Source organism: Dictyostelium discoideum (assembly GCF_000004695.1).
Source record: "Dictyostelium discoideum AX4 chromosome 2 chromosome, whole genome shotgun sequence".
In the NCBI taxonomy this organism is placed as follows: domain Eukaryota; phylum Evosea; class Eumycetozoa; order Dictyosteliales; family Dictyosteliaceae; genus Dictyostelium; species Dictyostelium discoideum.
The window spans coordinates 6,208,627-6,219,938 of NC_007088.5; the positions used below are offsets into that span (position 1 = coordinate 6,208,627).

An 11,312-nucleotide genomic window follows, 5' to 3' on the forward strand; every position below is an offset into this window, starting at 1 on the left:
TTAAAAATACATTGATCTAAAAATAATAATTTATTTTTTAGATTTTATTTTAATTTATTGAACAACCTTTTTTTTTATTAAAATCTTCGTCTTGATTGTTTTTATTTTTTGTAATATTATTAAATTGATAATTCTTTTTTAATAAAATATCCTCTACTAATGTGATAAAAGTTTCTTCAACATTTATTGAATTTTTAGAACTTGTTTCAAAAAATTTCAAATTTAAATTATCAGCATATGATTTTACAATATTTGAATCAACAACTTTATTTTCCAAATCAAATTTACTTGCAACAATTATTTTTATACAATCTTTTGGTGCTAATTTATTTGCTTCATTAAGCCAAAGTTTGGTATTTTCAAATGTTTCTTGATCAGATATATCATATACTATTAAAATTCCATCTAAATTACTATAAAAAGAATTGTTTAGAGATCTGAATTTCTCCATACCTGATGTATCTGTTATTTGTAAATCTATACTTTCACCACGTATTAAAACTGTTTTATAAAAAAAGTGTTCACCCATTGATAGTTTGGTTTGTTCATAAAAAACATCATTAAAAAATCTATATAATAATGATGATTTTCCAACATTCCAATCACCGATTATTGTTAATTTTAATTTAATATTATCTTTAATCATTTAATTTATAAATTTTCTCATTCATAAAAAAAAAAAAAAGATATAATTATTAATTTTTAATTTCGCTCGAAAAAAAAAAAAAAAAAATTAAATAAAAAAATTTAAAAAAAATTAAAAAATATAATAATGAACAATGTTTTGAGATCAATGATTTTGTTTAATCTTTTTTTTTTTTTTTTTTTTTTTTTTTTTTTTTGAATTGGTAAGATATTTCCATTTTTTTTTATTTTATTTTCTAATTTTTTTTCTTTTTTTTTTCAAACTAAATTAGGTATCAATTTCAGATTGCATACTACAGGATCAGTATTTTAAATAATGGGTCAAAGTGAATGGACTAATTTCATCACCAAGTTGCAACATAATGTAAAGAGTGTTTTTTTTTTTTTTTTTAAATTCTTTTTACATTTATCTATTTTATTGTTTATTGTAAAAAAAAAGATAAATGGGTAGCAGAAAAAAATTTTAAATAGTAATTCCCTTTTTTTATATTATTTTTTATAAAATGGATTATATCTATTTTTTTATATTTTCTTGTTGTCCTTCAAAATAAAAAACACTAAAAATGAATGATAAATAATTAAATTCTAAAATTTAAATTTTTGAAAAAAAAAAAAAAAAAAAAAAAAAAAAAAAAAAAAAAAAAAAAAAAATGAAAAAAAAAAAAAATTATCCCACAAAATATAAAATATTATAAGTTTAAGTATTTTTTGATTAAATTTTAATAATAATTCCCAAGGCTCCTTTACAACAATCTTAAACAAAATTAAAATTCTTACAAAAAATTTAAATCAAAATCAAGGACCCCCATATCCTGGAGTCTGTTATTTTTTTTTTTATTAAAAATAGTTTTTTTTTACCACTATCACCTACAACTTTTTTTTGGGGAGTGCACAAATAATAAAAATTTAAAAGTAAAAAAAAAAGAGAAGAACCCACCAGCGGTGTATATAATTATTTTTAACCACTTCAATGCTGAAATTTTTACTTTTTTTTTTTTTTTATTTTTTTTCAAAATTTAAAATTAACTAAAAATTTAATTTAAACCCATAAATAAATCCTTATTCAAATACAAAATTGAATTTAAGATTTTTTTATTATTATTTTATTGGATGGTTGGAGAGGAATTGTACGTGCCATCCTGCAAACGTATCTCTAATGGCCAAGGTTAACGTATTGAGGGTGATTTCTCTACCACCATCTTTTTTTTTTTTTTTTATAAAAAAAAAGATTATATAATTAAATAATTTTATAAAATTTTTAAAAAATCTAAGGAATTATTAATTTTTGAAAAATAAAAATAAATGTTTATTTAATTATTTGTGGATTAATTTTGATTATTAAACTTTTAAAACATTAATAATATCTCCAACTGAAATTTCAGAACCATTAGCCTCATTTTCAAATTCTTGAATAAATTCAGCACCAAATAAAAGACCACTATCAAATTTACGGAAAGTTTCTAATGTACGTAATGGTTCATTATCGTCATATGGATTGAGAACACCAGCATCGTAATCTACTGTTGTTAATTTACATCTTGGACAACCTGCTGATAATTTCTTTAAAACTAATCCTGAAATATTGATTTTTTCCCATGTATCTTCTTCAAATGATTTATCACCAGCACTAACTAAAATATTTGGTCTAAATCTTTCCCATGTAAGTGGAGATCTTTGTTCTTCACCATTAGATTTACGAGTTTCAGAAATACGATTATTTAATTCAACAATACTTGATTCTGATAAAATATTAGTTTGTGATCCATCACATAATGAAACTTGATGAATTTCTTCGGGTTGTTGTTGTTTTTTATCAATATAAACAGTATCAACTTTTCTAGTGTAACTTCCACCTGATGCCATTGTTACTAATCTAACACCATCAATACCTAAATAATTTGAAAACCAAATACTTGGTTCTTCACCACAATCTACTACATTTACATTATCTTTCCAAATTCCAACATTAATAACTTCCTTTCTACTAGTGTCATTAATTAAAACACGAAGTTCACTAGTGGTGTTATCTTTATCTTTAATAATTAACCATTTACCATCCTCTGAAATATTTGGTTGAATTAATGCCATTTTTGGTGCTTTTCTTTGAGTCATAAATCTGCCATTTTCAATTAACATAAATCTTCTATCATTAACAAATCCATATTTATCCCATTTACATGATTTAACTTCAATTCCTTTACATGATTTAACTATAATGATTTTTTCCAAAAAAAAAAAAAAAAAAAAAAATGTGTAAACATTAATATAATTATAATAGTAATAGTAATAATAATAATAATAATAATAATAATAATAATAATAATAATAATAATAATAATAATAATAATAATAATAATAATAATAATAATATTAATACAAACTTGGATAAATTATAATTTTCTTAATTTTAATTTTTTGGTCTGATGAACAACTATCTAATTTTAAATTGTTATTATTATAGAATGCATATGCATTCAAAGCTAAAATACCAGCACCAATAAAAAAATTAATATTTGATTTAACAAATTCAATCAATAAATTATTTGTTGACATTTTTTATTATATTGATGTTGTGTTCACAAAAATCCTTTAAAAAAAAAAATAAAAAATTAAATAAAAAATTAAAAAAAAAGAAAAAAAAAAATGATCAAAATTAAAAAAACAAAACTTCGAACACATCATTCGCTACGGTTTTTAAAAAAAATCTTTTTTTTAAAAAATGATTTTTCGAATTGGTTGTTTCTTCTTTTTTATTCTTTGTCTTTTTAAAAATTATAGCATGGTGTCTTTAAAAAAAAAAAAAAAAAAAAAAAAAAAAAAATACAGATTTTATTTCTTTTTTAAATTTAAAGAAATTTCAATCCAATAAAAATAAAAAAAAAAATAAATACCATTTGATTTTCATATTATAAAATCGTTATTACATATAAATAATTTTTTAATTTTTTTTTTTTTTAATTTTTTATTTTTTTTTTTTTATTTATTAATTTAATTTATTATACAATTATTTTTTTGAGGTTGATTTGAAATGAGAGTAGTTGTGTTGGATTTATTATTTAGAAGATCTCTTAGTTTTACACATTGTTCAGTCACTGATATAAAAGTTTCTTCAATATTAATGGATGTTTAGCACTTGTTTCAAATAATTTATAAATTCCAAGAATCAGCATATTCCATTGCCAATGAATGAACATCAACTCTTTGTGTATTTAAGATCCATTTATTACCAATCATTATTTTAATTACCATTATCATTCGGGAGCAAATTCTTCATCATTCTGTTAACCACTTGTAATATAATTAAATGAAATTTGATCAGTAACATCATAAACGATTATAATTATATTTGAAACTCCAATTTTTTTAATGGTATTAGTAACTTTAAATCTTTGATTTCCTGGTGTATCAAGTATTTGTAATTTAATTGCTCTCCCTTGAATATAAAATATTTTATAACCTAAATCAACACCTATAGTGCTTATAAATTCTTCAATAAAATTATTTTTCACAAATCTATTTATAATATTAGATTTACCTTTTTAAAAAAATTAAAACCAATAAATATTATTATCTACAATTATTATTATTATTATTATTATTATTATTATTATTATTATTATTATTATTATTATTATTATTATTATTATTATTATTATTATTATTATTATTTTAATTATTATATTAAGTTTTAATTACCAACACCAGAATCACCTATTACTATTATTTTAAATAGATACCTATATTGATAATATAATTTTTTTTTTGGTTAATTATTTTAGGTTAAAAAAAAAAAAAAAAAAAAAAAAAAAAAAAAAAAAATGGACCATTACTCATATTCATTCATTCTTTTATATATTTCCATTAAATTTTGGAGCTATTTTTCTATCTAATCTTCATCAAAACCAATAAAATTATTATCACTCCTAGTTATAAAATTTTCTTGCGCGTGTGAAATTGAATAAAACATAAAAAAAAATTGTTTTTTTATTCTTTTTTTTTTTTTTTTTTTGTGACAATGAATGTTTCAAAAAAATAATTAAATTTTATTTTGGAATTAAAAAAAAAAAAAAAAAATATCCGGACTACAAAACAATTAAAAAAAAAAATTTCAAAGAATAACAAACAGTGTTTTATTTTTTGAAAATAAAAATTTTAATTTTTTATTTTTATTTTTTAAAATTGTTTGAGTAGACTAAAAAAAATATTTAAAATATATTCAAATAGTATGTCAAAAAATAAATAAAAAAAAAAATGACTGGGATGTTCCAAATTGTATTATATATATTTTTTTGTAAACACTTAAAACACTGGAATCAATTCCCCTGTTTGTTTTATTTATTTATTTTTTTTGTTTAATTATTGGAATGACATTATTCCAAAGTAATTCGAAATTGTTCTTTATTTTTTTCATTTTTTTATTTTCATTTTTTTTTTTTTTTTTTGTTTTTTAAAAAAAAAAAGGCCCAAATTTGGAAAAGTATGAGGATAATTTTTTTTTTTTTTTTGTTTTTTTTTTTTTTTTTGTTGATTTGCGACCCTCCAAATTTTCAAAACTAAAAAAAAAAATTAAAAAAAAAAAAAATTAAAAAAATAAATTAAAATAAAAAAATTGAAATTAAAATTTTATTTTTTTTTTAATTTATTTTTTTTTTTTTTAATTTGAATTATTTTCATTTAAAATTGGGATTTTTTTTTTAGATCAAAGAATCCCGGGATACCAGTAGATGTCGATTTGTTAACGTCAATTCAATTCACATTGTTTTTTTGGCCCATTTAATTTAAAAAGGTTTACAACTGAAAGACCAAAATTATATTATTTCTATTAAACTCAATTAAATATTATTTTTATTTATTTTTTTTTAATTAAATACAACTTTTTTTTTTTTCTATAAAAAAACAAAAAAACTTTTTTAAAACTTCACTTCAATTAAAATTACAATTTTTTAAAATAAAAAAAACTAAAAAAAAAACTAAAAAAATAAATAAAATAAAAGATATAATAATAAATAACAAATAAAAAATAAATAAAAATAAAAAAAAGATTATAATAAAAATAAAATTATATATCTAAATTAATAAATTTCAACATATCAAATTAGATTTTTTTTTTTTTTTTCATTTTAAAAAATAATTTTTTAAATAATAAAAACATTAATAAAAAAAGATTGTACCATTAAATAAAAAATAATAATAATAATAAAAAAAAAAAAAAAAAATAAGAATAAAACAAATTCAAAAAAAAAAAAAAAATAATTAATATAAAGGTAAGAATTAAATTATTATTTTTTTGAGAAAAAAAAGAAAAAAAAAAACAATTAAAACACCCAAAACACTACGATATCTCAATAATTCAAAGCCAAACAGATTTTCAAAAAAAAAAAAAAAAATAAAAAAAATATTTTTTTTTAAATTTTTTTTCTTCTTTTTTTTTAATTTTATTTTCTTTTTAAAATATAACTCTATTCAAAGGTATTAATACTGGTGATTTTTTTTTTTTTTTTTTTATTATTTATTTTATTATTTTTTATTTATTTTTTTATTTTTTATTTTTTTATTTTTTTATTTTTTTAGTATTTTAGACAATTTAGCGAAAATCAACAAATACATTTCAAAATAATAAAAATAAAAAAAATGAGTGGATACGTTGGAAACCTTTCACCAGAACAAGAACATCAATTAGGTATTATTAAATCTAAAATTGCAGAAATTAATGATCCAGTTGTAGAAAAAGAAATTCAACAATTAGATGATTCTATGACCTTAAGGTATTGTATAACAAAAAAAAAAAAAAAAAAAAAAAAAAAAAAAAACTACCACCATCAATTATAAACACACAAAAAAATAAATAAAAACCTCAAACTAATCATCATTTTTTATTTATTTTATTTCATTTTAAAAATTAGATTTTTAAGAGCTAGAAAATGGAATCTAAAAGATTCATTTGATATGCTCTATGAAGCATTAAAATTCCGAGCAACATTTCAAGATGTTGGAGTTGAAGGTATAACAGAATCAATGGTTGTTAATGAATTAAAGAGTGGTAAGAGTTATTTCCATGGTGTTGATAAAGGTGGTAGACCAGTTTGTATTGTTAAAACCAGTAGACATGATAGTTACAACAGAGATTTGAATGAATCGATGAGATATTGTGTCTACGTAATGGAAAATGGTAAATCAATGTTAAAGGACGGTATTGAAACTTGTACACTTATTTTCGATATGTCTGATTTTAGTTCAAAAAATATGGATTATCCATTGGTTAAATTTATGGTTGAATTATTTCAAAAGTTTTATCCAGAATCATTACAAAAATGTTTAATTTTAAATGCACCTTGGATCTTTATGGGAATTTGGCATATCATCAAACATTGGTTAGATCCAAATACCGCTTCAAAAGTTTCTTTTGTCAAAACTAAACAATTGGTTGATTATATTCCAAAAGATCAATTAGAAAGTTCTTATGGTGGAACAAGTACATTTAAATATACTTATGAAGGAAAAGAAGTAAAGTAAAAAAAAAAAAAAAAAAAAAAAAAAAAAATATTTACTTTTAAAATATATAAATTGTAATAACAACAAGAACAACAACAATAACAATAACAATAATAATTTCAAAACCAAAAAAAAACTTTATCCTTCAATTACCGAAATCTCCACTTTTAATTATTTTTTTTTTTGTTTAAAAAAAATAAATAAATAAATAAATGTATATATAATTTCTTAAAAATTTATTCTTTATTTTATTTTTTAAAGTTATTAATTTTTTCAATTGAATCAAAGAATGTTGTAATATCAGATTTACCTTTTGAGAGTGGACATAATAATAAAATTGATTCATTTTTGAAATAATCATTTTTTGGAATAATATTTGAAATATAATTAATAAATACTGGAGTTGGAGAAATTTCAACAAAAACTACTTTTTCACCTAAATTATTATTTTCAATATGATTAAATAATCTTTTAATAGTTTGATTAAATTTAACTGGGGCTCTAATATTTTGAAAAAGAAATTCATTATCAAATAAAAATAAATTATTATTATTATTATTATTATTATTATTATTATTATTATTATTATTATTATTATTATTATTATTATTATTATTATTATTATTATTATTATTATTATTATTATTATTATTGTTATTATTATTAATATTGTTATTATTCTGTTGGTTACATATAACATCATTAACAGGAACAACAATATCTTCATTATTCAAAACATTGAAAAATTTAGTATTAACACATGACATCATTGGTACTATATTGGAATTTGATGAGAATAAAGAAATTGGATTTTTTAAATAATTAAATTTTAAATTCATAATTTCATTTTTAACGATATCTTGTGAAGAAGTATGAAATGATGTTGGTACTGGTATCATTTTAGTGAAAATACCAGCTTTTGAAATTTCGTTTGATAGATTTAATAAATCCTTATTTTTACCACCAACAATTATCAAATTATCATAACAATAAATTGCAATTTCGATATTTTCATACTTTTTTAAATAATTTTCATTAAATTCTTTTTCTGTAATATTAATTTTACAAAATCCATTTTCAAATTTATTAAAATTATTATTATTATTATTATTAATATTATTATTATTGTTATTATTATTATTATTATTATTATTATTATTATTATTATTATTATTATTATTATTATTATTATTATTATTATTATTATTTAAAGATAATTTAATTGTTTTCTTTAGAAGAATTGATCTATTATATAAAATATAACAAGCATTTTCAAAATCTAATAAGCCAGAACAATATGAAGATGCAATTTCGCCACAACTAAGTCCTAAATTAAAATTTGGTTCAATACCATAATGTTTTAATAATTTAAATAATGATACTTGAAACATGAATAAAATTGAATGAGATAAACATTGTTCATATAATTCTTCGCTCTTTGTATCATCGATATTTCTTAATTTTTCAATCATTGAGTATCCAAAATATTTTTCATTCAACCAATTATCAATTCTATCCATTTCATTTTTAAAAATAATTTCATTATCATATAATTCTTTTGACATACCACTCCAATGAATAGATTGTCCCATAAATAAAAAAATTATATTTATTTTTTCATTTCCTTTTAAACCTTTTATATTATTTCCATTCATTTTTTATAGTATAAAAAAAAGAAAAAAAAAAAAAACAATAATAATAACATTTAAAAAAAAAACATAATAATAATAAATTAAAAATAAAAAAAAAAACAATTATAATAACATTTTAAAAAAATAGTTTAATTTATTTATTTTAGTAGTTTTAATACACACACAACACCACGAATTCTGAATAATAAAAAAAAATTAAGACACTGTTTTTTTTTTTTATAAAAAAAAATTAATTATTAGATTATTAATTCCTTTCTTTTTTCATTTTCATATTTTTTTTATGAAAATAAAAAAAAAAGAAAGAAAAAAAAAAACAAAATAAAAAATAAAAAATAAAAATGCTTTTTAAAAATTTATTCTTTATATTATTTTAAAGTTTTTAAATTTTTCAATTGAATCAAAGAATGTTGTAGTATCAGATTTACCTTTTGAGAGTGGACATAATAATAAAATTGATTCATTTTTAAAATAATCGTTTTTTGGAATTATATCCAAAATATGATTAATTAATACTGTGGTTGGAGAAATTTCAACAAAAACTACTTTTTCACCTAAATTATTATTTTCAATATGATTAAATAAACTTTTAATTGATTGATTATATTTAACTGGAGCTCTAATATTTTGAAAAAGATACTCATTATCAAATAAAAATAAATTATTATTATTATTATTATTATTATTATTATTATTATTATTATTATTATTATTATTATTATTATTATTCTGTTGGTTACTAATAACATTATTAACAGGAACAACAATAACATCATTATCTTGATTGTTATTTAAAACATTGAAAAATTTACAATTCACACATGACATCATTGGTACTATATTGGAATTTGATGAAGAAAATAAAGAAATTGGATTTTTTAAATAATTAAATTTTAAATTCATTATTTCATTTTTAACGATATCTTGTGAAGAAGTATGAAATGATGTTGGTACTGGTATCATTTTAGCAAAAATACCAGCATTTGAAATTTCATTTGATAATTTTAATAAATCACTATTTTTACCACCAACCATTATAGAATTATCATCACAATAAATTGCAATTTCAATATTTTTATACTTTTTTAAATAATTTTCATTAAATTCTTTTTCTGTAATATTAATTTTACATAATCCATTTTCAAATTTATTAATATTATAAATGCAATTATCAATAATATTATTATAATTATTATTTTCATTCAAAGATAATTTAATTGTTTTCTTTTGTAGGATTGATCTATTATATAAAATATAACAAGCACTTTCAAAATCTAGTAAACCAGAACAATATGAAGATGCAATTTCACCACAACTAATTCCAAAATTATAATTTGGTTTAATACCATAATGTTTTAATAATTTAAATAATGAAATTTGAAACATGAATAAAATTGAATGAGATAAACATTGTTCACTTAACTCTTCACTGTTTTTATCATCAATATTTCTTAATTTTTCAATCATTGAATATCCAAAATATTTTTCATTCAACCAATTATCAACTCTATCCATTTCATTTCTAAAGATAATTTCATTTTCATATAATTCTTTCGACATACCACTCCAATGAATACCTTGTCCTACAAATATAAAAATAATATTTACTTTTTCATTTTCTTTTAAACCTTTTATATTATTTTCATTCATTTTTAATAATAATATGTAAACTTTATTTTTTTTTTTTAAAAAAAAAAAAACAAAAATAATAATAAAAAAAAAAAACAAAAAAAACAATTATAATAATATTTAAAAAAGGTTTAATTTATAATATATATTTTATTTTAATTTATTGTTTTATTACACATACATTTTAACTAATTGTTTTATTACAAACACCACTAATTCTTAATAATAAAAAAAAAAAAAAAATGAAAAAGACATAACCACTGGTTATTTTTTAAAAAAAAATCCAAAAAAGATAATATAATATCTTTGAGATATTAAAAAAAAACAAGTAGAAAATAAATAAAAATAAATAAAATAATTAATAAATATATTTATAATTTATTTATATTTCTTTCAAATAAAAAAAAAAACTTAATTGATTCATAGTAGAAAAAAAAAAAAAAAAAAAAAATGCTTTTTAAAAATTTATTCTTTATTTAATTTTAAGGGTGGTTAGATGTAAAAATTTCAGCTTTAATGTGGTGGTTTGTAGACTTTTTTTTTAACTTTTATTTTTTTATTTCCTATAAGGCTCCCCTTAATTTTATTTAAAGTTTTTAAATTTTTTAATTGAATCAAAGAATGTTGTAGTATCAGATTTACCTTTTGAGAGTGGACATAATAATAAAATTGATTCATTTTTAAAATAATCATTTTTTGGAATAATATTTAAAATATGATTAACTAATACTGGAGTTGGTGCAATTTCAACAAAAACTACTTTTTCACCTAAATTGTTATTTTCAATATGATTAAATAAACTTTTAATTGATTGATTATATTTAATTGGAGCTCTAATATTTTGAAAAAGATATTCATTATCAAATAAAAATAAATTATTATTATTATTATTATTAT

General features: G+C 18.0%; 7 protein-coding genes and 1 pseudogene across 7 annotated transcripts; 2 read left to right on the plus strand and 6 right to left on the minus strand.

Annotated features, from left to right (window-relative positions):
• Window positions 1-49: 49 nt before the first annotated feature.
• rabH (Rab GTPase) lies at window positions 50-646 on the minus strand (the record flags this gene model as incomplete). Its single annotated transcript, XM_638296.1, has 1 exon — window positions 50-646. The coding sequence occupies one exon, from the start codon at window positions 644-646 to the stop codon at window positions 50-52; it is 597 nt and encodes a 198-aa protein (XP_643388.1).
• Window positions 647-1,983: 1,337 nt separating this feature from the next.
• DDB_G0275953 (molybdenum cofactor sulfurase domain-containing protein) lies at window positions 1,984-3,198 on the minus strand (the record flags this gene model as incomplete). Its single annotated transcript, XM_638297.1, has 2 exons — window positions 1,984-2,855; window positions 3,027-3,198. The coding sequence occupies 2 exons, from the start codon at window positions 3,196-3,198 to the stop codon at window positions 1,984-1,986; spliced, it is 1,044 nt and encodes a 347-aa protein (XP_643389.1).
• Window positions 3,199-3,633: 435 nt separating this feature from the next.
• DDB_G0294579 lies at window positions 3,634-4,507 on the minus strand (annotated as a pseudogene; the record flags this gene model as incomplete).
• A 389-nt stretch (window positions 4,508-4,896) lies between these two features.
• DDB_G0275965 (hypothetical protein) lies at window positions 4,897-5,231 on the plus strand (the record flags this gene model as incomplete). The annotated part of the gene is made up of 2 exons (XM_638298.1): window positions 4,897-4,969; window positions 5,107-5,231. The coding sequence occupies 2 exons, from the start codon at window positions 4,897-4,899 to the stop codon at window positions 5,229-5,231; spliced, it is 198 nt and encodes a 65-aa protein (XP_643390.1).
• A 1,045-nt stretch (window positions 5,232-6,276) lies between these two features.
• On the plus strand, window positions 6,277-7,158 carry DDB_G0275959 (cellular retinaldehyde-binding/triple function domain-containing protein; the record flags this gene model as incomplete). Its single annotated transcript, XM_638299.1, has 2 exons — window positions 6,277-6,410; window positions 6,549-7,158. 2 exons carry the CDS (start codon window positions 6,277-6,279, stop codon window positions 7,156-7,158), a joined length of 744 nt encoding a protein of 247 aa, XP_643391.1.
• A 227-nt stretch (window positions 7,159-7,385) lies between these two features.
• On the minus strand, window positions 7,386-8,792 carry DDB_G0275963 (hypothetical protein; the record flags this gene model as incomplete). The annotated part of the gene is made up of 1 exon (XM_638300.1): window positions 7,386-8,792. One exon carries the CDS (start codon window positions 8,790-8,792, stop codon window positions 7,386-7,388), a length of 1,407 nt encoding a protein of 468 aa, XP_643392.1.
• A 357-nt stretch (window positions 8,793-9,149) lies between these two features.
• DDB_G0275961 (hypothetical protein) lies at window positions 9,150-10,436 on the minus strand (the record flags this gene model as incomplete). The annotated part of the gene is made up of 1 exon (XM_638301.1): window positions 9,150-10,436. The coding sequence occupies one exon, from the start codon at window positions 10,434-10,436 to the stop codon at window positions 9,150-9,152; it is 1,287 nt and encodes a 428-aa protein (XP_643393.1).
• A 562-nt stretch (window positions 10,437-10,998) lies between these two features.
• On the minus strand, window positions 10,999-11,312 carry DDB_G0276021 (hypothetical protein; the record flags this gene model as incomplete). The annotated part of the gene is made up of 1 exon (XM_638302.1): window positions 10,999-11,312. A coding segment is annotated over one exon (314 nt), but the record flags the coding sequence as incomplete, so codon positions are not given.